The 15,664-nt window shown below is 36.4% G+C and overlaps 1 protein-coding gene across 3 annotated transcripts in view; it reads right to left on the bottom strand.

The window, feature by feature from the left end:
- The window catches only part of UGGT1 (UDP-glucose glycoprotein glucosyltransferase 1), a 110,777-nt gene that overhangs the window by 87,530 nt on the left and 7,583 nt on the right, over nucleotides 1–15,664 (bottom strand). For all 3 annotated transcript variants that reach the window (XM_039253202.1, XM_039253203.1, XM_039253204.1), the window contains 6 exons: nucleotides 12,222–12,304; nucleotides 8,923–9,053; nucleotides 6,203–6,315; nucleotides 3,887–4,061; nucleotides 2,273–2,369; nucleotides 1,251–1,329 (listed from right to left, as the gene is read on the bottom strand). In XM_039253202.1, the coding sequence (XP_039109133.1) occupies nucleotides 1,251–1,329; nucleotides 2,273–2,369; nucleotides 3,887–4,061; nucleotides 6,203–6,315; nucleotides 8,923–9,053; nucleotides 12,222–12,304 (678 nt within the window). The remainder of the gene's footprint in view (nucleotides 1–1,250; nucleotides 1,330–2,272; nucleotides 2,370–3,886; nucleotides 4,062–6,202; nucleotides 6,316–8,922; nucleotides 9,054–12,221; nucleotides 12,305–15,664) is intronic.

The following is a 15,664-nucleotide window of genomic DNA, read 5'->3' as shown; positions in this document are numbered from 1 at the left end:
AATGGTCCCATCACTTTAGATAGCTAAATAACTATCCTGAATGTGCAAAATGGAAAATGTCTTCAATATGCTATATACTACTTCTGTGCTCTAAATACATAAGATCATAATGCTATCCAAAAAGCAAACATAAAAAACATGAATATGAAAAAAGAGACTGGAAATCTGGGTCTGATAAAAATGGAATCTGACTGCATACTAATCAGGCCAAATGATGTTAAACACAAAGAAACATTCATATGCATAGGATGAACTCAATATGTCCACAGAAATTCAACATGAACGGAGTTACCTTTGCTAACCTATTACTTTGGTTAAGTCATTTCACTGAGCCAAATGTTAAAGTTCAAGTACATGAAACTGGCCTACACATGCTTCTTCATGATCCTTCCTTTACAAAAAAACAAACAAAAACACAAAAACCAAAAAATGCCACTGTAGATGTCCTAATTAAGATTTCCAGATAAAGCAGAAGTCAGGGATCTGAATAATTATCAAGGCATAACAGAAATAACTGCAAATTTAAAGATTTTTCTGTTAAAAATTTCTATGATATTTTCATAAAATGGCTATGAAATTTTCTTCAAGAAAACAACTTCTATCCCGTCTCATATAAAGTGAAATCTAAGGCATCTGGGTGGCTCAGTTAGTTGGGCGTCTGACTTTGGCTCAGGTCATGATCTCACTGTTTTTGAGTTCAAGCCCCACGTTAGGCTCTGGGCTGTAAGCACAGATTGTCCGTCTGTGTCTCCCCCTCTCTCTGCCTATCCCCCACTCACACTCCGTCTCTCAAAAATAAATAAACATTAAAAAGATAAAGCGAAATATATTTCAACTGAATGTGTATAAGATCTACTGTACCTCTTTTGCATTATTTCAGACTATTTTCAGCTTAATAGCTATGACCTCTCTTAAAATACTTTTGATTTTCTTGGGAAACACTGAGTGAAACAATTAGATGTCTCCTCTTACGTGTAACTTTATGTCATCAAATGCAAGACCCAGAAAAGAAAATCAACTAAAGCCATAGGCGGGAAGCCATAATATCATTTAATAGTAATGTACTTCAGAATGTCCGGAAATCATGAGCTTACAGTAAATTAAGTGGTAATCGCTTCATAACAGATTATATACCTAAAGCATTACTGAGAAATCTGAACTCAGACAGTAATGAGAAAGATGACCCTTATAATGCAAGGAAGCCTGGAAGTTTAAAAGAATAAGGGCATGTCCCAAATGAATATACATACCTTAATTTTCCAAAGAGGAATCCCTGAACTTCATCAATGGGATCATTTTCACCAATCACTGTAGCATTTACCTCAGTTCCTATAAAAGCACAGGAAATACATGTCTAATCATTCAGACAGGAAACAAAAACGTTATTCACCTCATAAAATTTGAATAATGTAAAACAAATTAGAAACACCTGAAATTACACTACTACTTAAAACATTGAATATCTCAATGACCATTTTGCAGGGTTGTTTTTTTTTAACAGACAGAATACATGTGTTTTTCAATGTATCCCGTGTTCCCAGACAACATAAAAATGTATTTTTCCCTTAAACTTTGGAAAATTTTACATGTTAAAAAGCTCAAAAGCTCAAAATTAGTACCTTTAAAATTATGAACAGTGGATTTTTCGGTACCAAAATTCTGAAGAACTTCCAATTAGGCAACTTAATCCTAAATATCCTTATTGGTAACAGAATGATGAGGTACGAGGCTATCCTCTGTTTACCCAAACCAACCATTTTTATCTTTAAAATGAGCTCACAAGGAAGAACTAGAAAGACTGCACATAAAACTTGTGTGGTTGAAATAATGAACTCAAAACTCTAGAGTAGTACAGTAACTATTCCAAGTGCAGAAAATAATCAAAAAACACAAAGTTGCTCATTAAGACAGTTTAAGATTTTACTCTGGGTCACAAATTAATGGCTACTTGTCAACTACGCATCATCAGTAACAACAGCTACAATTATAGGCCTTTTTGTACCAAGAACTGTTCTATATTCTTTACCCAGACATCTCATTTTCTCTTCACAAACACTTTAGGAGGCACATACCATTATCTGCACTTTTACAGATGAAAAAAATTAGGACCTACAGAATTTGCTTCACATCACCCAACTCACAGGTGACAGAACCAGAATTCAAACACTGGTTCTTTATATGCCAAAATCTATTTTTTACATTAAGGAAACAAATTCCCTTTAGCTCACATTAAAGGAAAAGAAAACACATTGGTCTTAATTTACAAATTCACCTTTCACCTGAGTATCATCCTTGGCCTTGTACTCAGTGCTCTTAATTGCCAATTCCACACCATAGCCAGAGAGGTAAACAGGTTCCTTCCTCGGATTCTGCAAGCAGAGTAAGTATTCCACCATTACTACTGGCTTTCTGCAGGTCACAGTGAACAGGACGTGAACATGGTAACATCACATAGCCACCACCTAGGATTATGCACTCAAAATATACCTATAACTTCCACGGGAATCCCAGCCTCCTTTACATTTTGTATCCTGCCACAGTACGGGAACGGGAATTCCAAAGCAGCAGCAACACCACATGAAGGGGCGGTGATAGGGCAAAAGTAACCAAACCATGTGAAGAAATGGAGAAAAAGAAAAGGAAATTCCAGAACTTACATAGCGGGGTTGAAAAACTGATGAGGTTTCAAACCCAGAAGTACTTTGTTGGGACCATGTGTGTGATGTGTTCATTTTTTACTGAATTTAACTGTCTTCAAAAAATAAAAAGTCTTCAGGTTGAGTTTGGACTGACCAACTGTCACAGGCTTACCACCATCCTGAATGAGGATGGCGCTTTAATTTTAATCTTTAATAACAGCAATATAGCCTGGAAAGCAGGGGGAAGGAGAGCAGTTGTCAAAACTGGGTATTAAAAAATCTGTTTCTGCTCATACAAATCTTCATCTAAAATATTTATTTGAGGGCACCTGGGTGGCTCAGTTGGTTGAGCATCTGACTCTCGGTTTCAGCTCAGGTCATGATCTCACAGTTCATGAGGTTAAGCCCCATGTTTGGCTCCAAGCTGAGAGCACAGAGCCTGCTTGGGATTCTCTCTCTCTCCCTCTCTCTCTGCCCCTCCCCTGCTCATGCTCTCTCTCTCTCCCATAATAAACTTAAAAAAATGTTTTTAATATATATTTATTTTGCTTATAGGGGCTAGCCACTCAATTTTACTGAGCTTATTATGACACACAAACTTTAAAAGCAATTATGTTTACATATAAATATTTTAATTGCTATATGTTACAAAAAACTTTAAAAACTTAATTTTAAATCAATTCTGCTTGCTTTTATATCTTTTGAAATCTTCCCTTTTACATCAAATGAAAAGATTTCAAAATGGGGGGAAAAAGTTTAGAAAGGAATTGAACTCAAGAATCAGTTCCATAGTATGATGATTATATAAAATCTAGAAAACATAATCTACATGGTTCATTTTTAAATAGAATCTAAACTCTATTAAGCCATTTTTAAGCATAATTTCATATTTCTTCAGAAAGGCAAGCAAAGTACCTATATGCAAGTAACAGGTATGATGAAAAGTAGTTCAAATAATTTTATAAAGAGAGGACATTATTAGCTTATGTGCTAAGGTTGTGCTGGGCAAATTAACATTTTTAAGTTATAAGGGGCACCTCGGTGGCTCAGTCGGTTAGGCATCCAACTTCAGCTCAGGTCATGATCTCACAGTTCATGGGTTCAAGCCCCACGTCTTCAGAGCCTGCTTCAGGTTCTGTGTCTCCCTCTCTCTCTACCCATCCCCTACTTGTGCTGTCTCTCTCGGTCTCTCAAAAATGAATAAACGTTAAAATTTTTTTTAAGTTATAAAATAAGTCAATACTTACAGGTATATAATGTCTGAATACATAATTGATTTTGCCTTCATTACTTTTTGATATAAGTTGACGGTGGGAATTATAAAATTCCTCATAACCAATCTCAGAGTAGAAAATGACCACTGGGCTTTCAGGATTAGATGATGGGTATCTGTGATCTCCTTTGAACAATAACGGTTTGGGTCTGAAAATAAATACAAGAAGGTTAATTTATTTTTTCAGTTTTTATTTTAATTCCAGTTAGTTAACATACAGTGTTACATTAGTTTGAGGGGTACGGTATAGCAATTCAACAATTCTATAATCACCCAGTGCTTATCAGAAGTGCACTCCTTAACCCCCATCACCTATTTCACTCACCCTCTTAAACTTAAAAAAGTTCTTAAAAATTAAAAACAGTACAAGATGTAGCTACAGGAGCGATAATGTAAGTAAAGATTATAAGAATCTTAATACAAAGAGTATTGGGGCGCCTGGGTGGCTCAGGTTGCTTAAGCGTCCAGCTTCAGCTCAGGTCATGATATCACAGTTCATGGGTTCGAGCCCCACATCAAGCTCTGTGCTGACAGCTCAGAGCCTGGAGCCTGATTCTGTGTCTCCTTCTCTCTCTGTCCCTCTCCGACTTGTGCTCTGTTAATCTCTCTCTCAAAAATAAACAAACATTTGAAAAAAAAATTTTTTAGTATACAAATCTGAAATAGTTTTCAGTTAGTACAAACAGCATCAAGTATGAGTCTTATTCATGACTGAAAATAATAAAAGTACACTATACTAACCATAAAATACAGACTTTGATTAATGATTGTTACCAATTCCTAGAGAAAAAGGGTGAAAGCCAGAAAAAAGATACATACGCACATCTCACAGTACCAAAGCTTTACTAAATTATTCTACTATATAAATAGATTATCCTTCTATCTGAAAATATAAGCACAAATAATATGAAAAGACAGGATGATTTTAAGCTATAACTTGCCTACCACAGCATCTCCCTCCTCTATCATTTTTACTACTATGATCTTCCTACTAAATGATTTAACATTTAAGTTTTCCTCATAAATTTTACATCTTCCCCCTCAAAATAAATTCCCCAATAATAGCATCAAGATATCAACAGATCTTATTGCAGACTTTATGACTTGTCATTTCTTTTACAATAAAGTACTTTATAATAAACTATTCCACAGAAGGTAAAGACATAGAGGTAAGAATGTTCACTATAGCCTTACCACAGGAACAAACAGGTAACAACTTTGAAAACTATCAGTAAAAAACTACAGGACATTCTTACATAGCTATTTTGCATGCATTACAAATAATGAGGTACACGTAATGTCCTAATGGGAAGAAGCCCCTGGTAAAAATAAACCTGCCTACTTATATAAATCTATAACCACAGAACAAAGTCTAAAGCAAGATGACAAACCATCAAAAATAGTTACCACCTCTCAGAAGAGGAGACGCCATCATTCTTTTCATTATAAAGGTCTACATTCATTTTTTAAATCAATTAATTGTGTGTTCCGCAAGGGAGCACCACTCTACCATACTAGCCATTCTCCAATGCCATTTCTCGACCTGGACACAGCTGGAACACGCACCCCACTTTCCGGTTGTCATTCTAAGTAAAGAGCTCTCCCGCCATTTGGTGGCCAGAGAACAGTGCTGGGAAGAGAACCTCACTAAAGAACTACCCTACCTGAAACACCCTTAGTCCTCTGGCAGAGCAGAGCAACACCACAGAGAGGTCAGTTATCATATTTAAAATGGCATTAGAGAGGAGGTACCGTGGGGTTACTGCCATAGGCCGACAGCAAGAGACACCTGTTATCTCTCCACCACAGGAAACCCACCCTTAAGCAAAAAGCCAGCCCCTTAAATTACCAACTTAATATTCAAATTAAACTTACCGTTATCTTCTAAATAGTCTCCTTTGTCTGAAACTAATAATACCCTGAGAGATCATTATCATTAATATCATTACTTCAGGCACTGGCTTTAATACACAGACAAACTAATGACAAAGCCTATGGAATCCTGCAGATGGTCATTACTAAATAATAACAGGAATATAAAGTACTCTTATTATCTCCATTTCAGAGTTAGATAGGAAAGAAAGGTTAAGTAATTTGCCTAAGTCTACAAAACTATTTTAAGTGACAGAGCTGAGATTCGAATCCAGTCAGTCTGATTCCAAATCCACACTCTAAACCACTGTAACTACAGACCACAAAACCCGTAAGAAAAATCCAAGGGTGGGCTCGATATAGAAGAAAGCACAATGAAATACAGTATGACATTTATGTGAAGAAACACACAATCTACCTTTCAGATGCCGTGAGGAGAAGAGTCTCAAGGGTGTCAAAACCACACGTCTTCTTTCCATGCACAGAGAAGAACGAATTACATCCTTCTGGTGGAGGCTCATCAGCTGCTATCTGCCATTTAAGACACAAGACACTCTCGTGATTTCTAACCAAAGATGAGTAAGGACATGAATACTCTAAACAGGTAATTAGATGATATTAAGATAACATCAACAAAAGGGAAAATTAACATCTACTGAACTCCTACAGCATGACAGGAAGTAAAGAGTTTTTCACGTCACTGTTTCTCACACATTATTTCATCTAGTTCCTCCCAATATCACCCCATGAGGTAGGTATTTATATCAGCCCCAAAACAGAACTTTAAAAATTCTACCTCAGAAGAGAACAAAGAATATCCAGGGAATACAGTATGTATCGTAAAGAAAATCAAGCTTATAAATGTCAATTTTAAGCATGAAAGTATAACTATACAGTCCCTATTAAGTACATTAAGTCCATATCCATGAGGTACAATATGCAAATTAATTTGAAGACCTTCTTTGAAATAGGCAGAATGTCATAGACTCTAAAAAAACAACTGGCCCTAAAATAAAAAGAGTATAGGTGGAAGGTAAAAACTACCTATGAAGCACAGTAAGATATTCAGGGAAAGGCTGAAGGAGACATGAGTTTAAGTTCAGAGTGAAATGCATAAACACCAGTGCATAATGAGAAAGTCAAACTGGAACTTTAATGAGAGGCAGGTTGAGAAGACTAAGTATAATGAGATGGGAAAAGAAAGGATATAATGACAAGCACTGAAGTAATTTATGTAATACGTTAATATTAAGATGTCCTTTTCTGTAGATGTAAGAGAAATAATTCAGAGGTGGAAAAATGGTAAACTTGCTATGAAAAATTGATATTAAAACTTTTCACTACATTCTTCATTTTTTGTAGATTATTATAAAACTGACAAGCACAAAAAAATAAGAAAGAACAGCACTTTAGGTGCTCTGAACTCTCAAAACTCACAAGCCAAGAGTCCCTGCTAAGACAGGACCCTACTGTAAGAAGAAACTGCTCAGGGTGCCATAAAATTTGAATATAGCACAGAGATGTAGAGACAACTAAGGAGAAAGTCCAATGAAAGTGCAGGAGGGGGGGGCGCCTGGGTGGCTTAGTCGGTTAAGCGTCCGACTTTCCGACTTTCGCTTAGGTCATGATCTCGCGGTTCGTGGGTTTGAGCCCCGCGTCAGGCTCTGTGCTGACTGCCAGCTCAGAGCCTGGAGCCTGTTTCAGTCTGTGACTCCCTCTCTCTCTGACCCTCCCCTGCTCACGCTGATTCTCTCTCCTAGAAATAAATAAAACATTTAAAAAAAAAAAAAAAAAGAAAGTGCAGGAGGGGAACAGAGGAAATCTCAAAAACCAAACGACCATGTTTTTTTTAAAGCCACTGTATTTTTTTAACACTACATAAAATCAACAAAAGAAGGAGCCTGCCAACCTTTAAAAGTTAAGGAACCCGGGGCGCCTGGGTAGCTCAGTTGGTTACAAGCATCCTTCTCTTGAGCTGAGCTCAGGTCTTGATCTCAGGGTCATGAGTTCAAGCCCTGCCTCTGGATCCAGCTGCCAATTTGCAAGGAACAGAGGACAGAGAAAAAGCTGAACTGTATCATGAGTATGTGATCAACAATACAGACTGTGAAAAAATGATTAGGGCAAACAGTCTACATTATTCAAAGAAAAAAAAGGGCTAGAACTAGAACCTGTAAATTTAGAGCCACACCCCCCAAAAAATTATAACAATTTTTAAAACTCAGCAAGACTGAATTTTATGGTGAGATGCACTCTTGGGCAATAAAACGATAAAGAAACACACACAGCAACTCATTCCGACAGAGGTGAAGAAAGTAGTTCCTTTTGGCTGACAAGAGGCAGCTGTAATGAGAACAGACACAGAGGTTGCCAGTGGCCCCGGCTAAGTTGTACTTCATGACTTGGGCAAAAATTACAAGTGCTCACTGTGCAATAACTCATTCCACTATGTATTTCTTGTGAGTGATTTTCTGTGCCTGTTTTATTTTATAATAAAATAGTGGTTTTAAAATTAACATTTCTTTCACAGCAAATACATGATCAGTGTATGCTCATCTTTGATTCTCTTACTTTTCTTTTTTTTTCCCCGACGGGAGTCTGTTCAACTCAAAATCCAACAAGATCCACACACTGCTTTAAGCAGACATATATTTTAAGTCTCTCTTAAAGTTCTTCCTTCCCTGTTTTCTTCCCTTATAGTTGCTGAAGAAATCAGATCACTTTACTACAAAGTTTCCTACATTCCAGATATTCCTGTTACCCCTGTGATATTGCTTCTTATTTCCCATCCCCTATATTTCCTGTGAACAGCTTTTAGATTCTACAGGCTATGATCAGATTCACGGTCAAATGGGTTAGCAGGGCTACTACTCCTATGCCGTGTTGTATAAATTAAGTCTCATAGTTTTGTTTTTGTATGGATATATTTTTTCCTTAAATGAAAAAAGTATAAATTATATTTTTTATTAAAAAATCTGAGATCTGAAGATTTAATATCAGCTTTATTTTCTATTTATAAACATCATAAATCCTCATAAATTTCAGGCAGAAAAGTTACAGCTCTGTAACATAATGCCAGGACAACTGCAATACATCAAATCATGTATCTTACCACTATCTTGTAAGCACTGAACTTACCTGCTGGAACGCTTGAATTGTAGCCGAGTAGGAATGAAGGGATAGACAAAATTTCAACAAATTCTGCTGCAGAGGTGACAGAAACTGAAATGCAGTTTCCAATATTGCATGATAATATGAATAATCAGTACCTGCCAAGGAAGAATATTAACCAAAATAATTATCTCAACTAAACATATCCAAATAAGATAGTTCATAAAGTATAAAGCTGTGTATTACAAAGGCATATGATAGCAAAATTTTACCACTACCCTTCCTGAACTGTTGCCAAATGCTTAGAATTCCCTGGAGTATACAAATTAATTGGACTCTTCCTCTCTTCTCCCTCTTTTTAAGTTTTATTCATTTAAGTGATCTCTACACCCAACATGAGGCCTGAACTCATGACCCTGAGATCAAGTGTCAGATGCTCTACCAACTGAACCAGCCAGAAATCCCCTCTTGCTCTCTTTGCTCACACTATTTCCCTCTACCTGGACTGCAACTGCCCCACTTACTTGGATGACTAACTCCTACCTATTTCCACAGGAAGAATTCAGCTATGACATTACCTACTTTGCAAAGTCACTCCCAAACCCTACCCCATGCCTCACTGGACCAGGTACATCTCTTCTTTGTTACCATATTTCTCTGTTTACCTCAAATAGGTTTTGAGCCCCCACAGGCAGAAGTTATAATGGATTTATCTTTGTATCCCCAGTGCCTACCGTATGTTTGTTACCTACTCAAATAACCTAACAAAAGTAAGCAGGGTGATGAGGAAGTACAAAGTAGTAAAGGATATTAGTGAAACTGTAGTTTGGGGAGAAACATTTAAACAACTGCAACCATCTGAGGAGGAAAAACAACACATGTACCAGTATGAAAAACTCCCCAGGATATATTGTAAAGCACTAGGTACAATGTGCAGTTGACCCTTAAAAAACACAGGGTTTAGGGGCATCAACCACTCATATAGTCAGAAATCTGTGTATAACTTTGACTCCCCAAAACCTTAACTACCAATAACCTACTGTTGACAGGAGGCTATACGGATAACATAAAAGTCAATTAACACTTATTTAATGTGTTATATGCAATTTTATTCTTTTAATGTTATTTTTGAGAGAGAAGAGAGTGTGTGTGTGCAGGGGAGGGTCAGAGAGAGAGAGACACACACACAAAATCTGAAATAGGCTCCAGGCTCTAAGCTGTCAGCACAGTGCACGAGATGAACTTGAACTCATAAGCTCATGGCCTGAAGCCAAAGTCGGATGCTTAACTAACTGAGACACCCAGGTGCCCCATGTTATATGCAATTTTACATTGTAATCTTAAAGCTAAAAAAAAAATGTTATTAAGAACATCATAAAGAGAAAATACATTTAAACAACTATACTGTATTCATGGGGAAAAACTCCAACTATAAATAGATGCATACAGTTCAAACCCATGTTGTTAAAGGGTCAATTGTACATAGTAATCTATCTTTTTTACTTCAAGAAAGAATGAAAAATAAGAATTTATAAGGGAGCACCTGAACGGCTCAGTCAGTTAAGACTCTGACTTGGTTTCGGCTCAAGTCATGAACTCAGTTTGTGAGTTCAAGCCCTGCATCGGGCTCTATGCTGACAGTGCAGATCCTGGTTGGAATTCTCTCTCTTCCTGCTTCTCTCTGCCCTTACCCAGTTGTGTGCACTCTCCCTCTCCCTCTCTCTCAAAATAAATAAACTTTTAAAAAATTGTTTTTAAGAATATATAAGTATTCATTTGTTGTTTAAAAAAAAACAACGAAGCCTAAACAAACTAATTTAAACAACTATAAAAAGCAGAGGAGAAACAGGAGGGGGGAAAGGGAGAAAACAAGAGTTTCCTGTGTAAGCCTTTTATAAGCTTGACTATTAAATAATCATATATTATGTATTAATTTTTTTAAGGAAAATAACTAACATTTTAAAAAGCAAAATGTAAAAGGTTCTAAACTGCATTAGCATCTTCTAAGTAGAAAAAGAGACCAGAAAAAAAATATTTAAAATGTTGCCAGAATGTTAATGGTAAATATCTTTGGGTGGTAGGACAATGAATACTTCAAATAAAATGTTTAATACACTTTAATGATCACTTCCAAGAATTCATACTCCCCTAAATTTAACCAAGAACACATTGTCATTTATATTGAGGAAGTTTCATTTTAAATGTCAAGAATTCAAATTTCATTATAAAACCCAACTTCAATGGGGCCTGGGTGGTGCAATGGGTCAAGCACCTGACTTCAGCTCAGGTCACAATCTCATGGTTTGTGAGTTCAAACCCCAAGTTGGGCTCTGTGCTGACAGCTCAGAGCCTGGAGCCTGCTTCAGATTCTGTGTCTCCCTCTCTCTAACCCTCTCCCACTCGTGCTCTGTGTTCTCTTTCTCTCTCAAAAAATAAACATTAAAAAAATAATAAAACCCAGGTCAATAAATTCATTTTATAAAACTGTAAAAGTAAATGATTTTTTCAATAATGCAAACACTTCTAGTTGTCTCTAAATTATGTAACTTAAACTTAACAGATGCTTGTTCAAACCCTTATGTACTCCTATCACACAAAAGAGATTCAGATTTAACTTTCAAAATTTGTATTATTTTTCAAAAAAATTCAACAGGTAAGAATCAAGTCAATTAAATATAACAGCAGTCACATCGTTTTCACACACTTCCTCTTCAGTAAGACCTGTCAAGGTTTTAGCTACCTGTGTATTGGCATCTTTGTCTAAGTAATGTTTACACTCTATAGAGTTTATATTGAATTAGAAACTGTGCATGCACAGCATAAACTGTAAAAAAAGTGATAGTTTACATTGTCATTAATCTGATACCCTGACATTCAAGCTGTAGGTGGCTGGCAAGCATAATGGGAAACATTTCAGCTGGTATTACTTAATGATAACAAACCTAATAGATAATAGATCAGTTGTGTTATTAGTTCATAACAGAAGAAAAAGTAATCAAATCTGATGGTGATTAAGTCAATACTAAATGATTTTTAAGTGAATTTGACTTCTACACCATATTTACGTAGCACTTCCAATAAAACAACACAAAAGAACAAAAACAAGAGGATAAAAGAAATCAAAGGTAGTACTTGTAGCAAAAGTTACAAACTGCTTCAAAAGTATTACTTTGTGTTGGCTCTGCTGGCTACCATCACAACTCTAGTTATTAAAGATAAAAATGTTTTCCATTAATTGCCAAGCCACACATCCTATGAAAGAGACCATTTTTTTTCTATTATTTTTCCAGATACCAAAGTCAAAGAAGCATCTGTTTCAATTTTACCGTGATGATTGGATGATCCAATATTTTGGCTGGCTTCTACAAAATTCCAGAATTTCTCTTGACTGTCCTCTGCTAAAAATTCACTGGGAGAAAAGGGAGGAAATATCAGAAATAAAACAACTTAATAAGATCTTTTAATAAAGGTTACATTTCTAAGGAAGTAGAGACAGGTTTTTGAGTTTCCAAATGTCCACCGTTTGGCTTTTAATTTATAAGACCTATTATACACAAGCATGTGTAATATATATTCTAATGATAACTAAATCTTACTGGCTTATTAACTATTAATAACTAGCTTTGTAGCTTATTCACTTATTCCTATTAATAGCTTAATATGTATTCCTTAAGAAACCTGGAATCATAATGTTGTAACAGGGAAGTCCCAATATAAATAAAGCCTATGAAGCCCCATGTGAAAAAGCTGTCGGTAGTGGAAGCAGAATTAAGAACTGGTAACTGTGGTACTAGTTCTGCTCACTGATTTTCTGAAAGACCTTACAAAGAACAAAAAATGTTTTGCCCAGGGTTCTCCCAAGGAAAACCTGAACCCTAGAAAAATTTCTAAGAGACTAAAGGCAGCATGTTGTAATCTTTTAACATCCATAAATCTAAATTTTCAAGATCACCAAATTTCAGTTTAATGTTTAGCACTGATCTAATAAAATTGGGGCTTAGAACTTAACACCACCTTAATTTTTTCTGGACTTTACTCTACAGACCTAAAATAACGGCCACTCTAAATTTCTCTTCATTCAAGACTCTAAAATCCCTAAAAGAAAATGTGTGTACTGATCGAATGACTCATGTAAACTGGTTACCTTCTCCTCTGAGACATAATACTAGTGTAGTGGTATGTTTCACTGTCTTAAAGCAAACTAGAGATCTGGATCTCAGCTTACCCAGCCAAAGGAGGACTTCCCCATTACTTGTCAACACTGGGGTGTACAACTCTCATTCTAATCCACAGCTAGACACAGAAATATGGGAAAAATAAGATACGTTTCCTAGTAATACACAGCCTCTCGGAAACTAGGTTCCTGAAAATATTTAGTAACATAATGTATTAAATTATTTAGTACCTCCTTGAATGTGGCATTTTTCTAGGCTTTCTAGTAACTGACATAGGCATCATAACAACCTTATAATAGTTTATGGCCTAAGAAAATATATACAAAGACAAATAGATTATGATACGCAAATAAACCCTAAATTCATGAACTAAAGCTGCATTCACAAGATAAGCTTGTGAAAGTGGGGGAGGGATAATATACTCAAAGGTTGTAGTGATGAGAACAAGGATTCACTGACACTAAGACCTTCTTGTACAGGCCATCTGCAAATAAACATATGTTCTTCACAGAATTACAGGAAAGCTTCTTGAAATATACACTCTTCATCTTCCCATTACATAAATAAGTCTTACAACATCTAAGTTTCAATCTTTTTTTCTTTATTTTTTTAACATTAATTTTTTTTTTTTTTTGAGAGACAGACCATGAGCGGGGAAGGGGCAGAGAGCAGGAGACACAGAATCCAAAGCAGGCTCCAGGCTCTGAGCTGTCAGCACAGAGCAGGATACGGGGCTCAAACCCACGAACTGCAAGATTATGACCTGAGCCAAAGTCGGACGCTTAACCGACTGAGTCACCCAGGCACCTCTCAAATAATCTTAAAAAAATTAATTACTAGATCCACTGAACCAATCCAAGAAAGGTAAGAATAATACAAGATATTATTAAAAGGAATGCTACCCTTTATGTTTGTTTGCTTTTCATTTTAGGTTGTTTTTTAGCTTCTTATACCTTTCCCTTTGAGTAAAACAGCTATAGTTTTTCAGATGAAATTATATGACGTCTAGGATTTGTTGTAAAATATTCCAGCAGGGGAAGGGAGGAAGGTAGTGGTGGTGATGGTTATTGGACTTGAACTGATAATTGCTAAAACTGGGTGACAGGTAGAGGGAAAGCACATTATAGGTACCATTCTCTCTGCTTACAAATGTTCTGAAAGATCACAATAAAAAGTTTATAATCTATGGCAAAAAAAAAAACTATAAACAACCTAAATGCCCATCAGATAGCATAAATCTAGCAGTAAACTTGTTTTCTAGATTTCCAAGGTTATTGCTGGAGATCAGAATTGGTCTTACTTCCATACAGAACTAGAAAGGGAAGGGAAATAAATATTTAAGGAGGGCTTACTATGGGGACACCCAGATGGCTCAATCAGTTAAGCATCCCAACTTCAGCTCAGGTTATGATCTCATGGTTCATGGGTTTGAGCCCCACATCAGGCTCTCTGCTGTCAGTGCAGAGCCCACTTTAGATCCCCTGTGCCCCTCTCTCTCTGCCCTTCCCCGACGTGTGCTTGCTCTCTCTCAAAATAAAAAACATTAGAAAAGATTTAAAAAAAAAAAAAAAGGAGGGTTCACTATGTGACAGGCACTGTGCTTGGCACATTCACCCATATCCTTAAATCCTCACAGCCATTCTGAGTTATAACCAGTTTTAGAATAAAGAAACTGAAATTCAGAGAGGTTACTGATTTGCTTAAGGGCAGAGAATTAGTAAATGAAAAATCTGGAGTGTAACTCAAATCTATTTGATTTATATCTCTATCATGCTGCATTTTTGGGCCATTATACCACCTAGTACTCAATAAATGATTACAGGTTTCAATTTTAATAACAGTACTTTATATAATATTTCTGCTAGTAACTATGGCTGTTCAAAACAAATTCAGTGTTTTACTCAATTAAATATAGATCAATTCATGAACAACCAGAAAGCTACAACTGCTTCATTAGGATCAGGCCTAATCTAAAAATACACATGGGAATATTTTTAGTCCCTGAGCGCTAGATGCAAGGAAGGCAAAATATCTGTGGGTAGCTGCATGCCTCTGTGTGTAGAGAAATATTCTGTCCCTTCATCCTCACCCAGATGGACAGTGCTGTGACTGCCATCAATATCTGCCATGGACCTGGAAGGGAAGACTGGTGGCCTCAACTAGCTCTGGAGGTAAACATCGAGGGTTTCAAATATGTACAGCTTATTTCTGAGTTGCCTAGAAGTCCCATTACCTTGGCAAACTGTCTGCAAATAGCCACACAAGAGGACTAAAAATAGTCAATCAAAATGGCAAACGGCCAGGAAATCATGAAAGGGGGCGATGTTTGTGAAAGGAAAGTTGGTGAAGGAAGTAGTATACATTACTCACTTCCCAAAGATCAAAGAAACTGAAAGAAACTGACTAAGGCCAACAGTTTTAACATACTTTTTCAAAAGTCCCATAAGTATATGCATAAGAATCTTACAAGACAATGTACAAAAACCAAAAAATTAGTGTGAGAGTAACTGAGTGTAACTCAGTAAAGAATGTCAAGCAGTGGGGCGCCTGGGTGGCTCAGTTGATTCAGCGTCCACCTTCGGCTCAGGTCATGA

Source organism: Hyaena hyaena, unplaced genomic scaffold, assembly GCF_003009895.1.
Source record: "Hyaena hyaena isolate Hyena2069 unplaced genomic scaffold, ASM300989v1 scaffold_441, whole genome shotgun sequence".
Classification (NCBI taxonomy): Eukaryota; Metazoa; Chordata; class Mammalia; order Carnivora; family Hyaenidae; genus Hyaena; species Hyaena hyaena.
Note: the sequence above shows the minus strand (reverse complement) of the source record. Positions and strands in the feature narration are given on the sequence as shown.